General features: G+C 43.9%; 1 protein-coding gene across 1 annotated transcript; it reads left to right on the top strand.

Moving 5' to 3' along the window:
- The first annotated feature begins 245 nt into the window (after positions 1-245).
- Positions 246-1394, top strand: LOC115778038 (uncharacterized). The gene is made up of 2 exons (XM_030726063.1): positions 246-318; positions 847-1394. The coding sequence occupies exons 1-2, from the start codon at positions 246-248 to the stop codon at positions 1392-1394; spliced, it is 621 nt and encodes a 206-aa protein (XP_030581923.1).
- Positions 1395-19842: the final 18448 nt, after the last annotated feature.

Genomic DNA, 19842 nt, shown 5'->3' with positions numbered 1-19842 from the left:
ATAAAATCAGCGTAGAAATCCTCTGAAACTGAAACAATAACAGGATTAAAAGATGAAGTTAGAATAAAAACTGAGCAGAAAATGATAACAGAGTTTAAGGGGTTCAGTGTGTTCATCCGTCAGAGGCTGAAGCAAAGAGAAGAGCCGCGATGTTCACACCGAGGCAGCTTTCCTGAAGATCTGATCTATTAACGTTGTGTTAACAGGATGAAGGAGACACCTCCCTCGGTTTGTTCTCAGCGAGAATGGCTACAACAACTGCTGCGTCACTCCTCCGGGGCGTGGTCTGCGTCTGCTTCCTGGTTTGTGCCGCTGAAGGTGAGCTCAGCGTTCATTCAGACTGTGACACATGCGGAGCAACAGTATGAACAGCTCCACGGCAGCAGAGCCGATCTAATAATGCAGTATGAGAGTTTTTACATGTTGTATTAATGGGGACAGATCAGCAGTAATAATACTCAGTGAGGTAACTGTAAGTGAACTTAAAGACGCTTTCAGGGCTCATCAGGCTCTATGTGTGGCCGTCTCACTGCAGTCTGTGAAATGTTCCACTTTTAAAGGAGGAAAAACTCCACCTTTGGGGGTTGATGGTCTTGGTTGGAGACGTTCACAGCAGACACAACAGTTCTAGTTTTAAACTTATTATTTTAGGTAACTGATGCACACGATTAACTTAGGCAATAATAAAAGTTTGAGTCAACATCATAAACAGAAGTCCACCAAATACCAAAAATCCTAATCAGTGTTGTTTTGGTCAACTTTAATTCACTTAAACTTCAAACAGTTATTGATCGGTTGCCCTTTGACCTCTGTGACCTCTCTGCTCTGTGCTGCTTCCTCTTTCAGTCCAGAAAAACATCCCAGCTGAGTGTGGACAGAAGGTCACTCTGCCGTGCCGAGCTCCAAACATCAGCAACATAGATGTGAACTGGAGCCGAGCTGACCTGGGAGAAGAATATGTCCTGTTCCACCGGGACGGGCGCTTTGATCCAGACAACCAGCATCCAGCTTTTAAGAAGCGGGTGGATCTGCGGGACGGACGGATGACGGATGGAGACGTGTCTCTGACTGTGAAGGATGTGACCGTTAATGACACTGGAACATACGAGTGTCGCGTCTTCATGGAAGAAACACGCTCATGGAAATCCATCTGCATCATCAGCCTGACAGCTCACAGCTCACACCTGAGTGTCCCTGAAGGTCCACCAGGAGGACTCAGAGAGGGTGGAGGGAAGGAGGGTGGAGTCAGCAGAGGCCGTGCTGCACTGATAGCGAGTGTGTCACTCTGTGCTGTACTTGTTGTTGCTGCTGTTGCTTTGTGGATCCACAGGAAACATAAAGAAGAGCAGAGTCAGGATCCATCCCATCCTCCTGCTGAACAGCAGACTGTTTGAAATGTCTCAGAGCTTTTTCCACATGAACTCTGAGTCTGCTGCTGCAACACAGAGACACACAGATGACCCGAGGACAGACGCCATCCAGCACCAATGAGCCCTGATTTCACTCTGAGCCTTGATGATGGATGTTGGAGCTATTTGTGGGTTATTTTTGCTTTTTGGATTAAAGTGTTGAGTTTATTTTTGTTAAGGTTAAGTTTATGGCTTATTTTTCTTCTGGTACATTTGGGTTCACTTTCTGGGTTTATGGCTAAGCAGGCGTACACTTAATTTACATAAGTAGGTCAAGTGGGAGGGGTCTGCAGGCACCGGGTCATAGGGTTCTTTACCAGGTGACAGAGAGGCTGCAGACCAAAGTGCTTGTGTCTGTAAGTTTTCTGCTTAATGGAGAATAAACTGACCCAAATGCACTTTTGTATGGACATTGTGTTATTTTTAAGACCTTTTTGACCTGCATAAGATCCAGTCCTGAGGGGCCTCAGTGGACTCAGTGGACAGCTGACTGAGACAATAACTGAAACATTATTTGGTGATCACACAATATTACAGTGTACATTGCTTGCTATAGGCACTACACACACACACACACACACACACACACACACACACACAAAAGCTTCTGTTTGCAGCTGCAGGGGGAGATTTTCTTGGCACTCTTTGGGTCCCTGAGTACCAGCTGAGCTCTGTTTAAATGCCACAGCCTACCTGTGCATTGTTGCAGACCACGCCCATCTGCTTATGAGAACATCTTCTGATGGCTGCTTCCAGCAGGTTTGGGATGTGGTTTTGCATCATGGATGTTCAGCCGACAAACGTGACAAATGTGTGATGCTGTCATGTCACCATGGAGCAAATCTCTGAGGAATGTTTCCAACACCTTGTTGAATCTGTGAGCTGAAGAATTAAAGTCACTCTGAAGGCAAAAGGGCTCCAACCAGGGCTTAGCTAGGTGTGCCTAATAAAGTGGCCAGTAAGTGTAAACTATGAGTTGTTCATGTTTTTGTAATTTGTCAGTCTCGGTGTCCTGAGTTTATGATCAGCTGATATTTTTATTTTCTCATTGTTTTCCTCAACAACAATGTTCAGGTGTCAAAATAAGCTTTACTTTTCAAATGTTCTTTTTAATGTTTAAATAAAGAGCATCAGGCTTTTTTTATTAAGAGTGCAATGTCCCAGCTTCACCTCATGGTGGCAGTGTGGTTTCATTGTTCCCATGGCCACAGCATGACTGCAGAGGGCTACAATCACGGTGTCAAAGTCCTGGAGAGTTCAAAGGTCCTGAATCCTGAAACTTCCTGTTTCATTCTGCACTCCGATGTGCTCCTAATGCTGCTCCCAAGCTCAGATAAATGGACAGGGTTGCATCAGGAAGGACATCAGGCATAAAAGTGTTTGAGAAACAAACAAGTTGGTGGTAGAAACTGTGCCGCTGCTGGATGAAGACGAAGGAAGAAGAGAGCTGGGAGGTCTGTTAGGAGGCAGCAAGAGAGAAGGACAGAGGAGGAGAGAGGCCCCAGGAGGGAGAGACTGATGCTTGGAGCTCACATTAATGGACACACATGTGATGAGGAGGTGCTGGGTAGGAGTGGTGTTAAGGAGAGACATGCAGAAGGACAGATTTTGCATTTATGTACAATCTTTAAACTACAAATATTGACAGGAATCAATCACACCTTTCAGAGGTTGGAAAAAGTGATCCCCGACCGACGCTAACAGTCCCGACCGACCATAATCTTAATCTCTATCATGGTTTTCAGTGTGGGTTCATTTAAATCAAGCCCGTCATACTTCACACAATGGAATAAATCTCTCATAGACTTTCAAAGATATGACATTATCAAGATTTCTAGTCAACATTTGTCTTTGCATAAGATCATGAACTTGACTGATGATGATGATGATGGTGCTGATGATGATGTTACGTGACAGTGGGTAAAAAACAAAGATCAGTTTGATTAAATGGGATTCCCAGACAAGCACATAGTCCTGGTATGAGCAGGAAGCTGCTGAGGGTAATACACTTGCACGCTTTCATGTAGAAATGCACGATGACACGATCATGAATGTATTTCCAACCAATTATTATGCGAGTGAAGAAGTCAGTCCTTTGCTCACGTAGCACATGCAGTACCATGAGAGGACAAGGACAAGGCTGATCAGCTGATGGTGATGCGTTTTGGTTTGTTTTTTTATAAGCAAAAAATAAAAACAATGAAAACAATGATCCAAAAATGCCACGTTTATTCATTCATTAGTAACAGTCATCTTGAGAGTAGAGAACATGGAGTAAACTGCCAGTGTACACCATCTTCCTTATGAATGTGTTTTCTGGTATGAAGAAAAAGCAGCACGACTATAACAGTCCTGCAACAGCGTGTTCCCAGTTCTGCAGCAGCACTCTTACAGCCCTGTTACAGTCCTACATTGACTCTGGGTATTTATGTTGGGAGAGGCTGGATAGGTCTGATACACAATCTCTTCAGTTTCTGTCGGTCAAAGATGAGACCAGCGGCAGCTACAACGGTTACGAAGAAGATGACAGCTAGGACCAAAGTCAGCCTGGACCGACCTGTTGATTGATACAGAAAAAATACACATGTCAACTGGGTAAACTCATTGTTTATATAAATAAATTATTCAGTTCATCACCTTGTTTAGGAATTGCATCAGTAGGATCAGGAGTGTTGAGATTACCAGAACCTAGTAGTGTTCCTGCGGTTTCAGTAAAGCTTGGCTCAAGGGTTTAAAGAAATATGAATAAGGGGGACATTGGTTCAATTGGCCATTTTCACCAACTGTGAATTGAATGAGATATCACTCAAACACACCTGTCAGCCTTTCAGCTGGAAGACTGTCTTGGTCAGTTGTGAACCTGTCGTCTGGAGATTGAGATGACAGAGTGTCCTGATCATGGTATCCCTTAGCCTGTCAGTTGGAGACGCAGGAGTATCAGTTACCCTGTCAGGTGGAAATCGAGACGGTAGAATGTCCTCATTAGGAGTAGCTCTCGTATTTTGAACTTGCACATTCTGAGTTTCTACAGTAGACAGATATAGAAACAGGAAACATGTTAACAGTTTCATTGTGATCACCCTTTTTGCTGGTGTACATCTTTGATAATCTGAACATTTATTACTAACAACCAGGGGTGAAAGTAAGCTGGTACGGTCTGAGGTGTCAATCAAAAAGGGAGGATCTAGCCTTCCATATAAAATGCACTACATCAGGGCTATTCAATTAGCGGCCCGGGGGCCACATCCGGCCCGCGAACCCCCTTTGACTGGCCCACCCCCTGACTGACCCAACGTAAGCTGCAAAAACGCATTTAAATCATATTTGCTGTGACAGTTTTAAAAATTCCCGCCCTTCCTCTTGTACTTGAACGCACCACTAGCAACGCCAGCCCAGAATATTCTCTCCAAGTGCGACAACCGCCAAAATATTATAATATAATATATCACTGACAGGTCAAAAACGTAAAATTGACAATGAAAATCGCCATTTTAACCCTGCTTGGACTGATAAATGTGTTTATTTTACCCCAAAGACTGAACTCATTAAGTCAGCATTACTTTGAATATGCAGAAGAAGCTTTAACTTTACAGTTATTAAATGTTCACTTGGTGCAGTTTCTTTTGTTGAAATATTTAATGCACTGCCTCAGTTGGTCTTTCTAGTTCAACAAATGCACTTTTGCAAATACATCTAAAATGTTATAGAAGACTTTACTGTTGCAAAAAGTTGTTATTATTACATTTTTTTATTGAACATATGTGTGGTGAATAGATGCCTTGTTAAAAATATTCTGGTCAAGGTTTGGACCAAATGTTAAAATTTGCAATGCACTTGAATTATTTTGCTCATCAATAAACGATGCAGTATAAAGCCTTTATTGTGAATTCCTTTATTTATTTTTATGACTTAGTTCAGGTGTTAGCATATTTAGAGTTAAATCTCAAGAAATAATATAAGTAGGGGTCTTCGGCCCAGTGGCATCTCAAAATTTTCAAATCTGGCCCAGAAGAAAAAGTCATTGAATAGGCCTGAACTTTATCATTATCACAACACAGCAGTGGCGAGACATGTCTTTTAAAGCTCAGCAGGGGTGGACTGGGACAGTAATGGGCTGGTTGGGTCAACATGGCAGGATGCTGTGTTCATGTGTGTGTGTAGAGAACAGTACAAAAACGTGAGTTAGATATATCATGGAACACTTTTAATGTGACCTTAATCTGCACCAATAATGTACCCCCTCCCTGAACTGCCATCTTATTGTGGTGATAGCATTAGCTTGCTAATGTTAGCAGCTGAGTTTCTAAATGTTCATGTCAGAAACAGCCCCATACAGGGGATAATTTTCATTATCCAGCTGGCTGATGATACAGCTTTATTCTTAAAAGATGTGTCACAGGTGTCTCTGGCAACTAGTACTGTTGTTGAGCTAGTACTGTTCAGGCGTCTGGCCTGTCCCTTAATACTAATGAGTGTGAACTGTTGTCAGTACATAATTGCTTACACTCCTATTTGTGGCATCCCTGTCAGAGATTCCTGTGACATACCTGGGTATCAGTATCACTAAGGGTTTTCAATAGTGGACTACAAAGGGACTTGAGGTAGAGCTCTGCTCACTAAAGCAGAAGGATGATCCCAGCTAGCCCAGGCTGCCCAGTCTCTTTATGGTGAGAATCAGCTTGTAAACCCACGCTCATACGTAAAGGAGAAGTTCACAGCAACACGGTGGAAACGCAGACTCGCTCTTAAGCGTTTCGCCGGTTCACTGAAACGAGCACCAGCACCTCTGCAGTGGAAACGCAACAACTGTGAACAATTGTCCAATGGATGGCGAACCAACCGCTGGCTAGTGCTTTGACTTGATTGCGGTTAATCTTTAATTTGTTATAAAGCTTAAAGTGAAACCTGTTTGTTGCTCCTTTGAACTCAGATATGAGATTAAAACCATGTCATCATGATTATTATTTCATATTTGTGTGTTTTATTGAAGCAGCTGCCAGCAGAAATGCTGAAAATATAACAGATTCAAGTTTCTTTTATTGTGTTTCATTGTGTACTGTTTTATTGTAGTGTGTGCATGTAAAGGTCAGAGTCATGTCAGCAATGGATTTTGGAAGTGGTGTTCGTGGTGTTTTCTTTGAATGTTTTTTTTGCACCTTCATCGGTGTGTAAAGTATTGTGAAATATAGTCACACAGCTTTGAGGAGAAACACTTTACTTTCTGTTAACTCTGCAGAGCGTTGAAGAAAAAGCTGAAAAGCAAAGCTTGTGACCTTTTTTGACCTTTTTTGACATTTAGAGAGCTGAGTGTCAGTGACTGACACAGACCTGTAAAACCACAGCACATGTGCTGCCGTGCAGGAGTTTAAGAAAGCATCAGCCACCATCGTTAAGAGGAGCAGGAACATTTACAGGATGTGTTCCCTCATTATTTCAGCCTTTCTGACCTCAAAGACCCCCCCACTTAATCCTGTCCTTCAGACTTCAGCTTTGAGCTTCTTCTGAGCTCATCCTGTATCCAAAAAGCATCTTAAGGCTCATACATATGCCGTGTTGCAGGTCTAACTGACCTCTCGCTTTACAGCAGCTGGGAAAGCCCCCAGAAGATGGATGGATGGACGTGACCCAGTTCAACGTTGATGAGCGGTGAGAACGTAGGCCCACTTCCTGACCTTTGGCTCATAAAACAGTGACAGCCATAGGGTGCTCAGTGTGTGTGTGTGTGCAGTCTCAGACTGACCTGCAGGCTCTTTAACACAGATTAAAGATTCAGGAAGGAAGGAGGATAAGCTGTATGTGAGCAATATGTTGACTTAAAACAAAATATTTAGTAAAGGTTTGTTGTATGACTAAGAGGGGAAATGAAAGGCGTTGTTCTCTAAGTGGCCGCCTGTAGCGATGCCACTGCTGCAGCTGAGGAAACACTTGGAGGCCACAATTAGTGATGTTAGGTCCATTTATCTACAAGCACACCACACACTGTCTCTGTACTGTATAGTATACAATGTTTTGATGTAAATATGTGTATTGATTATTTATATATATATATTTTTTTCTCTTTTTAATTCTCTTTATTAATTTTAATAACAAGGACATAATACAGACCAAATGTGCAAAACTAAACAAACAAACAAGCAAAATGTAATCAGAAAAATATCAGGTATTATTTCCAATTAAATATAAGTTCTTCTTTAAGTAAGTCTGAACTTAGATCACTGGATTGATCCATCAGGGGCCGCCAAAGGGTCTGAAAGCTTTCAGTTCTGCCACTTAATTTTGCACTTGGACTTTCTATAGGAATGACTCCAAATATTTCTTTATCCCACTGAGTCACCGGAGGAGGTTTATCATAAATCCAATTTTGCCGAATGCATTTCCGACCTAAAAATAAAAATTTGTTGGTCAGCTCGAGTTTTTTACCTTTTAATCCTTTATCTGGGGAAGCAGCCCCAATAGACACTGCCCTGGATCTTTACAAACCTTACTCTGTACAGTTGCACTTATCTCTTTTATTATACATTTCCAAAATTTGGATATGTAAGAGCATTCCCAGAAAAGATGGATATTTAGGACATAGTACTGATTGGTTAGGGTTTATTTTATTTAAAAAATTTGGTGTCCTATGTTTTCTATGCATTATCTTATATTGAATTTCTCTGAATTTATCACTGAAAACCAAAGAACGGGATAATTTAAAGCAGTTCTCCCAAACCTCCTCCTCATAGGTCTTCTCTAGGTCTTCCTCCCAAGATCTGAGGACATTCCCAACATTATGGTTACCGCATCCTTGCAAAACATTATAGATTCTAGAGATAAAACCTTTATTTAAGGTATATGTAATTTTTATTTAATAAGGCATTTTTCTAGAGGCCCTGGGAGTGTAGCAGGGTCCTGGGATATCCTGATCTCAATATTGCTGAGTTCACACCCAGGAGGAAATCTTTATTGTTAATAATTGGTATAATATATATAGTTGGATCCTTCTTACCAGTATAATTATTCATATCTCGCCAGCTTTTCACTGTATTTTGCAAAATTGGGTTAATCTCCTTCTTCAAAGGGGATTTTTTCTACCTGTAAGCTCACTCACTAAGTTAAAAGGATTACATGCCCATTTATTTTATTTTACTTCATCCTTCTCTGTACTTTAGTTGCTTTAATTTGTAAATGTCCCCATTATGGGATCATTAAAGTTTATCTTATTATATTTTATTAATATACCACGATCAGCATAGATTTGGCAGTCTGGATCTCCAAGATAGTGGCAGCACAAATGTGTAAAATGAATAACTTTTCCTCCCCATTCCTGCATGTAGCCTCTATGTAGTGATGAGAAAACGAAGCTTCAATTATAGCGCCCTCTCCTGGAAAAGTGCAATGCTTTCAATTACACCTGCATGCACAAGCACTCACATTTTGATGCGATGACCGTTTAGACTTCATATCAGAAAATATGGTATTTGTTTTAATTTCCTTGTTGTTTCCTGCTGTTCCTCTCAGAGTTTCCACTTCATCCATCCATCAGTTCACTTCCACTTATCCTGGTCAGGGTTGCAGGGGGGCTGGTTGCTTTATTGATAATTCCTATTAATTTATTCTGTATCTCATTTTTAACCAACAAGCTTCCAGGAAGCAGATGCTGGATGAGGCTCTGCTGGATTTCATCCTGAAGGACTGCCAGCCCCTCAGCATTGTGGAGAGTGAAGGGTTCAGGGAACTGGTCCAGGCCCTTCAGCCCTCATATGTTTTACCAACCAGAAAGGTTTGTGTGGAAATTATCTAAAGTAGTAGTTTCCACAAAGTCACACTGCTGACAATCTGGCCCAAGTCAAAAGGGGCACGATGGAGGACTGGGCCATAACCAATAAAGTAAAGTGTGTTCTGACCAACGCAGCACCAAACACGACTGCATCCACCACACGGCTCCAAACCGACACTCAATTTGCTTTGCACATAGTCTCAATTTATTAGTTAGAAAATCATGTGATCAGATCTGCACACTTACAGCCATCAGACACAAAGCCAGGCACATTGTCACATACTTCAGATCAAGCACTACAGCCAAGGAGAAGCTTGCTCAAGTGCAGCAACAGGCGGGACGACCAACATTGAAACTTATCAGTGAGGTGCTAGCACGCTGGAAGAGCACATATGAAATGCTGTGAAGGCTCCATGATGAGAGGGAACCAGTCTCCACTTAGAGCTGATGAGCAGACCATCGAGTCACAGGCACTGCTTCCAATCTGGAGTCAGTAAGTGTGTTGATTTAAATCACTCAGTTTCAGCAGTTCCTCCAAGTGCAATGAGGCCATCAGCAGACTGCGGTCAGAATGTGCGTCTGTGATTGGACACACAAATGAGCCCCAGCTGGGACCGTCTTCACAACAGCTGTCTGCACCCACTTCAGGCATGTTATTCAGCATTATTTGTTTGTTGTTGTTTGGAAATCAGGTACTAAAATGCCAATTTGATGTTTTTTAGATAACCTTTGGCAACATCTCGACATCGAAGTGGGCAGGCAGACCCAAAGTGCCTCAGCTGAGGCCAACCAGGAGGTGCAGAGATACCTGGCAGAGGTCCCAGGATCCTTTGAGATCTATCCAAACTTCTTCCGCCTTTCCTTACAGTTTCTCTGCACTCCAGCCTCATCTGTGCCCTGTGAGCGGGTGTTTCCTACAGCTGGAGAAGTTGCATCAGAAAACATGACAGACTCAATTTCAAAACTTTGCAGAAACTTATTTTTTTGAATAAAAATTTGTAAGAGCAAAATCCCAGTCGACAAGCATCCTCATTCCCAACACGTTCACTTCTATTTTCATGTTATGATACATGTTCACATTATTTATTGACTGTATCTAAAAATATCACACATATTTTAAATTTAAATGAAGATATGAAATAATACAATATAAAATACAATGACTTAAATTACATCATTGTGTATATACTAGGTCAGAGCTCTTCAACTCCAGGCCTCGATGTCCGGTGTCCTGCAGGTTTTAGATGTGTCCCTGATCCAACACACCTGAATCAAATGGCTGAATCACCTCCTCAGTATGCAGTCAAGTTCTCCAGAGTCCTGCTGATGACTTCTATAGTTGACTGAAGTGTGTTGAAGCAGAGACACATCTAAAACCTGCAGGACAGGGGCTCTCGAGGCCTGGAGTTGAAGAGCCCTGTACTAGGTCATCACATCAATCTGTCCCCTGTAGGGGTTTTTAAGTTCCAGCAGGTGTCAGTGTTCTGTGACACAGTATCGATACAGTTTGGCAATGTGTCAAACGCTTCATGACGCCTCATCTACCCATCACTACTGTGTTTATTTATTATTTAGCAGGACATACATACAGGATCCTTTAACTCTTTGTTCATGATATTTAAGGAATTTTAAATTTAAAAAATATATATATTTGCTTCTTCTGAAATTTTCTTGCTCATAGAAGTATAAAAGTCTTTGGTGATGAATATAAGATGATTTTTAAACAATAAAAACCCCAAACATGGACTCTGTGCAGCTGTTTGTTTCCACATTCATGCTCTTACAGATTTTTCCAAGATAGCAAAACCTCAGATCAGTCAGTACGGCAGTTATTCCAAAAGCTATTTGTCAGATTTGTATGCTTGAAGACAGAAAGACACACAACCACCCTGTCTGACAAAACGATGAACAGACCCTCAGAATGAAGGCTAAGAGCTGCAGAAAGAGACAAACGATTAGTCTCTGTGTCTGTCCTTCCTTCTATATGAGTGGATGGGCTTTATGTTAGATGCAGATGTGCTGATGACACAAACCATAGTATGAATAAAATATCTCAATAGCAAAAACCATGATTGCTATATATTGTTATTAAGAAGGGTGCACAGCTCTGGGTGGTGCTGCAGGTGCTGGGGTGGAGGTTTGGTGTGAGCGCTGCTGCAGGCACAGCTGAGAGCAAACACACCACAGATGGCTGAAGCAGGGCCACAGTATGAGTTTGCACTGCAGAGAAAGTGTCACACACAAGTCTGCAGGCTGCATTTGAATGTAGGGCAGCAGAGAGGAGCCTGTGTGGGTTTCCGCTCACAGTCTAAAGACATGCATGTTATGGTGAGTGATGTTTCTGGACTGGCTGCAGGTGTGTGTGTGAGGGTGTGCAGTTGTTTGTCTCTGTGTGTGTCAGTCCTGTGAGGGGCTGCTGACCAGGATGTGCAACATCTAAGAAGAGCTGGATGACATAAAGAATCAAGCCTGCATCATTTTTTGACATTAACACAATAAAAATGTAACAAGAACATGAGCAGGTCTCCCTCTGACAGCACAAGAAAACAGAAGAAACAAAGTAACAAAGAAGCTTTTGTGATTTCACTCATCGTGATGTGATAACCACCATCAGGCTGATGGAGCATCAGAACTGATGCTCAGTGGTCACCGCCACAGTGTCATCAAAGTCCTCAGCCAATCTCTCCTCAGCAATGGTTGCTGTTGCCACGGGAATGATGAGGTCACTTCCTGTCACATGAGGTGATGGACATTTTTAAAATGAGGCAAAAACAATCGAGCTTGATGAATAATCGAGGAGAGTCAGAGTGTTACCTTTGGCTCTGCGTCGATATAAAGACACCATCAGGAGGGTGGAGATGAAGTACGGACAGAACACCAGCAGGTGGAGGACAAGTCTGATCACAGTGTGGAGGTAAGTGGGGGGAGGGGGAAGAGCTGTAGAGCTGGTGGGTGACGATGTTGTTCTACGTCTACCTGCAGAGAATCCCACCAGGTGAATATTGTATGTGGTAAAAATAAGAGGTGGAGTCAGAGTGAAGCTCTTCACCTGTGACAGTGATCCAGCTGGATGGAGACTCTCCATGACCGCTGATGTCACACTTGTAGAGGCCTTCATCAGACCTGGAAACATGCTGGATGGTCATGTGACCTGTAGGCTGGTTCCTGATGAGGGAGCCATCTTTATAGAAAGCAGCTGGGAGGTTGGAGGGAGTGGTCTTTGTTTGACAGAGCAGAGTGACGTCATCTCCCTCCATCACAGGGAGGACAGGACTCTGCAGGATCACTGATCCACCTCAACACAGAGACAAACTACAGCATTTCATCCATTTACACACAGCTTCATCAACACTAACTCCACACACTCAGCTTACCAGAGACTGTGAGCGAGATGATATTGCTTGCTCCACCTTTAGATTCACACCAGTAAACTCCACTGTCAGATGTGAAAACCGAGCTGATGTTACAGGAAGAACCAGCTGGTTTCCCCCACCCAGTCCCACAGAGAGAGATCATAGTTGCAGTCGTGCTTCTCTTCACAATCCCTCCAGCAGAGCTGTCGTCCTCCTCACAGCTCAGAGACACAAAGTCTCCTTCAAAGAACTGAGAGCTGCTGGGACTCACAGTCAGACGAGCTGTGAGGGTTACAATGAAACATGAAGCCAAACAGGTCATATTAGTGAGAATTTATCAGGTTGAAGCTGTGACAGAAGAAGGTTACTGACCTTGGTTTGTTGTGCAGCTCAGCAGTGAGATCAGAACTAAAGAGAAATGACACTCAGGTTGGTTTGAGGTGAACACACAAAGGCGGAAACATTTCTCTGGTTCATCTTTGGCCCCACAGCGGCGTCCGGGTAGGTGGATGTAAATATTGCACTTTGTATTTCATACTGTTTATTATTAAACTTTAATCACTTATTTGTGTGCTAAAACCTTTTGTACTATTAGATAAGACTTAGGTAAAGAATCTAAATGCTTCTTTCAGCACTTTTTAAATCAAATATTAAACACTGTTTAAACACTCGTGCAGCTTCACGTCTGATGGAGAAACAAAAGATAAAAATAATCACTGCATACTCACAGAGCGCCCACAGCACAGATGTTTTCTCCATCCTGCCTCTCGGTGATATCACATCAGCACTCTGATCAGTTCGCAGTCACATAAAGTCAAACCGTCCTCCTCTCAAACTCTGATTGTGTTGATGGTGCTGCAGATTAGTATAAGAAGCCATTTCCTGTAGCTGACTGTGGTTTAGCTGAGAGGAAGTGAGCTGCTGGTGCTATCACTGCAGGCCTGACAGTGTCTCTCTGCTGTAACAGCTGTGTTCTTGGCAGAAAGTGAATAAACTTCACAGATTCACACTGTCATCAATGCCGGACACACACTTCTCTACAGTCCCTCAGTTTCCTCCAGCCAGTGGTCATAAGCAGAGGTGGGAAGTAACGAAGTGCAAATACTTCGTTACTGTACTTAGGTAGATTTTTCAGGTATCTGTACTTTACTTGAGTATTCATTTTTCTGACTACTTTTTACTTTTACTCCCTACATTTTTACACAAGTATCTGTTTATTACATTTTTAATACAGACTCGTTACTTTTTAACACGTCACAGAGAAGTTTGCATTTCAAGCAAACAATCTGAGCCTAAATGGAGGAATAATAACACATAAGAGACAATCTTACTGGCGTATCCTCCATCACCAGGGGCTTATCGGGCACAACGGGATTAAATACATAAACCCATATAATTAATGTATCATTTATAGGGGTCACAGCGGGCCGGACCGAGTCCGTAAGTTGTTCTCGTGGCACATAAACAGCTTAGCTAGCACTACTGAAGAGGAGCGAGCATAAAGGGAGTAACGTGTGGCAGATAAATGCAACGTTTCCAAATGCTCAACAAATATCAGCAAACACACAAAGTGTGTGCAGTTTGTCACACAGTGTGTCTGCGAGCTAAAAGAAGAGCTGCTGTATTTCAGGGAGAGCAAAGAGAGAGAAGTTCACTCAGAGATGGAGAAAGAGGACAGGAGAGGAAGAAGAGAGGTTAGATTTAAAGGTAAGGACTGGAAAACAAACTGAAGTATGCTGACACTGTGTTATTCAGAGATTGTATGAAAATACTGCAGTTTAGTGTGTGATAAACAGGTCAGCTTGTTCTACTGTGTTTACAGTAAAGCTCTGTGTTGGTGCACAGAGGCTGTGTTGATGGTCAGAGTTACAGGTTACATCAGTGCAGCAGAGATGAGTTTGAATCAAAGCTGCTGATGCTGAGATTCATTCACTGAATCCAACATTTCTACAGCCTGTATGCTGTCAGTGTAGGCGATGGAGATCAGCTCAGAGAGCTGTGAAATACTGGGTTACATCTTTGTGAGTTCAGTTCATCCTCACAGAGCAGTAAACCTGAGAGCAGCAGCAGGTCAGCTGATCACAGCCTGCACACCAACATCATTTACTGCAGCTACAATAGAAAGCTGTGATTCTTCTCCCCATGCAGAGACACTACAGCTGATCTTAGGGTTCCTCCACCTTCTGAATCCCACTGTAACCCCTGAGTATCCTCACGTTGGTGTTTAGGTGGAGGCACAGTCACCCTCTACTATGGAGGACACAGAGAATAGAACTGTGGTTAAATTAACGTTCACAGTTTGTGTCCTACATAACAGATTCAAGCTGAGTGCATTCATTAGGATTAAAATTTAGATTGGAATAATGTTTTTATTCTCATGTAATATATAATGAGGTTCAGTTAGCTTTACACAAAAGTAGCAGGTAGAAAAGTCCTCCAAAGAGTTACTTTTACTTTCTTACTTTGAGTACATTTCAGAGCCTGCACTTTTACTTTTTTCTAAAGTACAGAAGTTGAACCAGTACTTCGACTTTTACCAAAATACTTTTTAACACAAGTACTTGTACTTCTACTTAAGTATAGAATGTCAGTACTTTTGCTACGTCTGGTCAGAAGAGAGGCAGGGCAGGCTGATGTCAGCCTGACTGACCTGTCACTGTCAGTGTAATTATTCTGTCTGAGCAACACTGGCTGTAAGCAGCTGCTCATCACAGTCTGCATCTGTGTGAGAGAGGAGCGATAACACATTTAGCTCTTTTTTGAGTTTTTGTGTGTGTGTGTGTGTGTGTGTGTGTGTGTGTGTGTGTGTGTGTGTGTGTGTGAGAGAGCAAGAGAGAGAGAGAGAGAGAGAGAGAGAGAGACAGACCCTCTGTAACAAACACTGGTTTGAAATTAGGGGGGGGGGGGGGGGGGGGGGGGTTGTGGCCCTAGCAGGGGCTGGTCACAGTCACAGCAGGAATCTGTTCAGGTGCCATTTAAAGCAGCTGTGTGTGTCTCTGTGTGTGTATCTGTGTGTGTCTCTGTGTGTGTGTGTATCTGTGTGTGTCTCTGTGTGTGTGTGTATCTGTGTGTGTATCTGTGTGTGTCTCTGTGTGTGCTGCTGGAGACTGATTCCTGGTTTAAAGACTTCTGAGTCCTGCCACTGAGACAGCTCTCCTGTCTGGGCCCATCTGTGCTGCTGAAGGCCAGTGCTGCACGCTGTCCTTGGTGCTGAAACTTCTGAACTGAACAAAGACCTCCAGATGATGGTCTGCCCCCCTCTGTGCGGACAGCTTCTCTCCTGATCCTGTAAAAACACGACTGAGCAGCAGCCCTGTGTCTGTGGTCATCAGTAAAATACCTGCAGGGTGCTGGGAGGCACGTGGACCCCCTCACACTGTGGTTTCATCACGAGTCATCACTCATTCATTACTGCTGTGACGACTCATGCTGTGTTCACAGAACCAGTGGAGCGATGGAGGTCAGAGGGTGTAGCCAGGACTCACAGGCTTCATGCTGACCTTTGGTATTTTTTAGTCTCACTAAGAGCACAAAGGTAACATGAAGAGATGTCTAAACTAAAATGTGTGTTTCACGGTGAATAAGGGTGCAGCCATAGAAACAGTGAGACAACACTGCCACCATGAGGTCAACCTGGAACATTGCACCAGATAATTCTCCACAAAAAGTCTGAGCTGAGACCTCAAACACACAGAAATTGTTCAAGTAAATTGTTAAATAAGCAAATTTTTAAGTATTATTATATTTATACATGGATGGAAGGTTTCAGGCATTTTTACCTATTCTTGTATGTTAGACTAGGGCTGCAAGGATTCCTCGAGTATCTAAAATAATTGATAGTTGCAGCCCTATATCAGATTGCTGACACTAGCACTACAAAATGATGTGTTCAGTGGAAGTTCATTGAAGTGTTGCTGCTTGTGTGATTACAGATGCAGAGTTGAGTTTCCCAGGCTGTCCCTGTGCAAGAAGATGCTGCTGCTGCTCCACAGACACAAACAGATCTGGATGGAGGACTTCATGGTGCCAGAGCCTCTTGTTAGACATGTGAAACTCTGACATTTCCTAAAAACTGGACTCACAGATGAAGCAGAGATGTATGTCCAGAGATGCAAACAGTAGCTGAGGCAGTTTCTTACTTGGTGAGTCAAACACAGTTCTCAGTGATTCCCACACATTTACACTCTTTCTGTGGGGTGGGTGGATGTATGAGGATGTTTTTATAACTCCAGAACTTGGATTTAAGACAGTCTGACTGGTTTCCTTGGTTTGGTTCAGAATCAGAATCAGAATCAGAATCTTTATTGTCATTGTACACAGAAGTTGCACAACGAAATTTAAAATGCATTCCTTTCTAGGTGCCTCAGACAATAAATAATAAAATAATAAAAATATGAGTGATAAAAATGATTACTAAAATACAGTGCACAATAGTAAATTAAGACGAATCTAGCCCCAATACACACACCAACGCACGCACACAGTCAGCACTACCACCCCACATCACTGTCCAAACCACACAGAGTTCAGTTCAATGATAGCCCTGGCATAAAAGCTGTTCCTCAGTCTGTTTGTTCTGGCCTTCATTGTCCTGAAACGTCTGCCTGATGGCAGTAGCTGAAACAAGGAGTGTCCAGGGTGTGAGGGGTCCTGGAGGATGTTCTGTGCCCTCCTCTGGCAGCGGGCATTGAACAGTTCCTGGAGGGAGGGCAGGGGACAGCCTATGATCTTTTGAGCCGTGTTGATGATTCGCTGGAGTGTTTTCCTGTCTGCTGCTGTGCAGCTGTTGAACCACACGCACAGACAGTAGGTCAGGATGCTCTCTACAGAGCAACGGTAGAAGGACACCAGCAGATTCTGGGTCAGATAGTTGCTCCTAAGAACCCTCAGGAAATGCAGTCTCTGTTGGGCCTTCCTGACAATGCTGGTCGTATTGATACTCCAGGTCAAATCATCCTGCAGATGTACTCCCAGGAACCTAAAATCTGAAACCAGCTCCACTTCATCCCCCTCGATGAACAGAGGTTGAATGACATGTGTTGTCCTCCTAAAGTCTACTACCATCTCCTTTGTCTTAGTGGTGTTCAGGATCAAGTTATTCTCACTGCACCACCTTGACAGCCGCTGCACCTCGTCCCGGTATGCTGACTCATCCCCGCCTGATATGAGCCCCACCACAGTGGTGTCATCCGCAAACTTAATGATGCAGTTACTGGCATGTATGGAGGTGCAGTCATGTGTGTAGAGGGTGAAGAGTAGGGGACTCAGCACACAGCCCTGTGGAGAGCCGGTGCTGAGGCTGATGGCTGAAGAGAGGTGGGGACCTACTCTTACCCTCTGGGAACGGTCTGTCAGGAAGTCCTTGATCCAAAGACAGGTGGAGCGTGGTATCCCCAGATCTGACAGTTTAGTCACCAGTCTGCCAGGAAGGATGGTGTTAAACGCCGAGCTGAAGTGGGGGTCTAGTCTGGGAGAGAGACTGGAGATGACGTGAGCCCGGACAAGCTTTTCAAAGCACTTCATAACAATTGGTGTTAGTGCTACTGGCCTGTAGTCATTCAAACCTCTGATAGTGTTCTTCTTGGGGATGGGGACGATAATGGAGGACTTCAGGCAGGAAGGGACAGCAGCCTGGCTCAGGGACTGGTTAAAAATGCTGGTAAAAATACCAGCCAGCTGAGCCGCACAGACCTTCAGTATCCGTCCAGAGACACCATCGGGCCCCACAGCTTTCCTGGGGTTCACAGTTTCCAGCATACGCCTCACCTCTTGCTCTTGCAGCCTGAGGATGCTGCTGCTGCCTGCTGAGGGATGTTGGATGGCTGTCTCTGATTGCTGTACCTCAAAGCGTGCAAAGAAGCTGTTCAGCTCCTCTGCCAGATTGATGTTACGCTGATCAACTAACAGGCTGGGTTTGTAGTTCAAAATATGCCGAACCCCTTGCCACACCTGCCTGAAGTCGTGGCTCTGGAAACAGTCCTCAATCCTCCTCTTATACACAGCCTTGGCCTCCCTGATGCCCCTCTTCGGGTTGGCTCTGGCAGGGCTGTAAAGCGCCCCATCACCAGCTCTGAAGGCGATGTTCCTTTCTCTGAGTAAGCTCTGCACCTTTCCATTCATCCATGGCTTTCTATTTGGAAAAACCCGGATATTCTTGTCCACAGTTACAGTGTCGGTGCAGAACTTGATGTAGTCCAGAACAGCCGAGGTATACTGCTCCAGGTCCTGGTGCTTGAATACGTCCCAGTCAGTTGTTTCAAAGCAGTCCTGCAGCTGTTGAGAGGCACCTTCAGGCCAGGTCTGAACAGTCTTAGATGTAGAAAGAGCAGTTTTGCTGAGGGGGGTGTATGCTGGAATCATAAGCAGGGACAGATGGTCTGACTGGCCCAGATGTGGCAGTGGCACAGCCCTGAAACCCAGCTTGATGTTAGAGTAGACTTTATCCAGTGTGTTGTTCCCTCTTGTAGGGCATTTAACATGCTGATGGAACTTGGGTAGAACAGTCTTTAAATCGACATGGTTAAAGTCTCCTGCAATGATGTGTACAGCCTCAGGATATCTGCTCTGTTGACTGCAAACCGTGTCATGTAAGAGACTAACAGCCGAGTTAGCATTAGCATCAGGGGGAAGATAAACAACAGTGATCAAAACAGCTGTAAACTCACGGGGCAGATAGATGGGCCTGCATTTAACAGTCATGTACTCCAGGTCCGGAGAGCAGTGGCTGTTCACAGTCATACTGTCTGTACCCCAGCTGTTGTTTACATACAAGCACACACCCCCTCCTCTGCTCTTACCGGAGGTCCGCATTCTGTCATGCCGGTGCGTTTTCCTGCCGGCTAGCTCGATGGCTGCATCAGGAATGGATGAATGAAGCCAGGTCTCAGTGAAGAGCAAAACGCAGCAGTCCTTCACGGTCCTGTTTGTAGCCACCAGCAGTCTCAACTCATCCATTTTATTCGGGAGTGATCTTACATTGGCGAGGAAAACACTGGGTAACGGAGGTCTATGAGGCCGTTTACGTAGCCTCTCCAAAACGCCAGCTCTGCCGCCTCTTTTCTGCCTCCTTTCTCTGCGCCGTCTCCGTCTGCGACCCCCCCTCACAGGGATGATGAACCACAAAGAGCCAGGTGGTCTGGCGATGTCCACCGGGATGTTGTGAGAGTGGAGGAAGTCAGCCGTAACCGCCTGCTCACTTTGTGCTCCTATATGTAGGAGTTCGTGCCGTCTGTATGTTATAATGTCCGCCCGACATAATGGTGATGTGTTGAGCCACAGTTGAAGCACACATAACAACATACACAATTTCACAGAGCACCGA

Source organism: Archocentrus centrarchus, unplaced genomic scaffold (genome assembly GCF_007364275.1).
Source record: "Archocentrus centrarchus isolate MPI-CPG fArcCen1 unplaced genomic scaffold, fArcCen1 scaffold_98_ctg1, whole genome shotgun sequence".
In the NCBI taxonomy this organism is placed as follows: domain Eukaryota; kingdom Metazoa; phylum Chordata; class Actinopteri; order Cichliformes; family Cichlidae; genus Archocentrus; species Archocentrus centrarchus.
The sequence above is the reverse complement of the archived record's forward strand: the minus strand, read 5'-3'. Positions and strand labels throughout refer to the sequence as shown.

Bases quoted from the DNA above. Each gene is read 5' to 3' on its own strand.
- LOC115778038 (XM_030726063.1), top strand. From the start codon at position 246: ATGGCTACAACAACTGCTGCGTCACTCCTCCGGGGCGTGGTCTGCGTC. The intron at 319-846 runs GTGAGCTCAGCG...TTCCTCTTTCAG, and splicing joins CCTGGTTTGTGCCGCTGAAG to TCCAGAAAAACATCCCAGCT.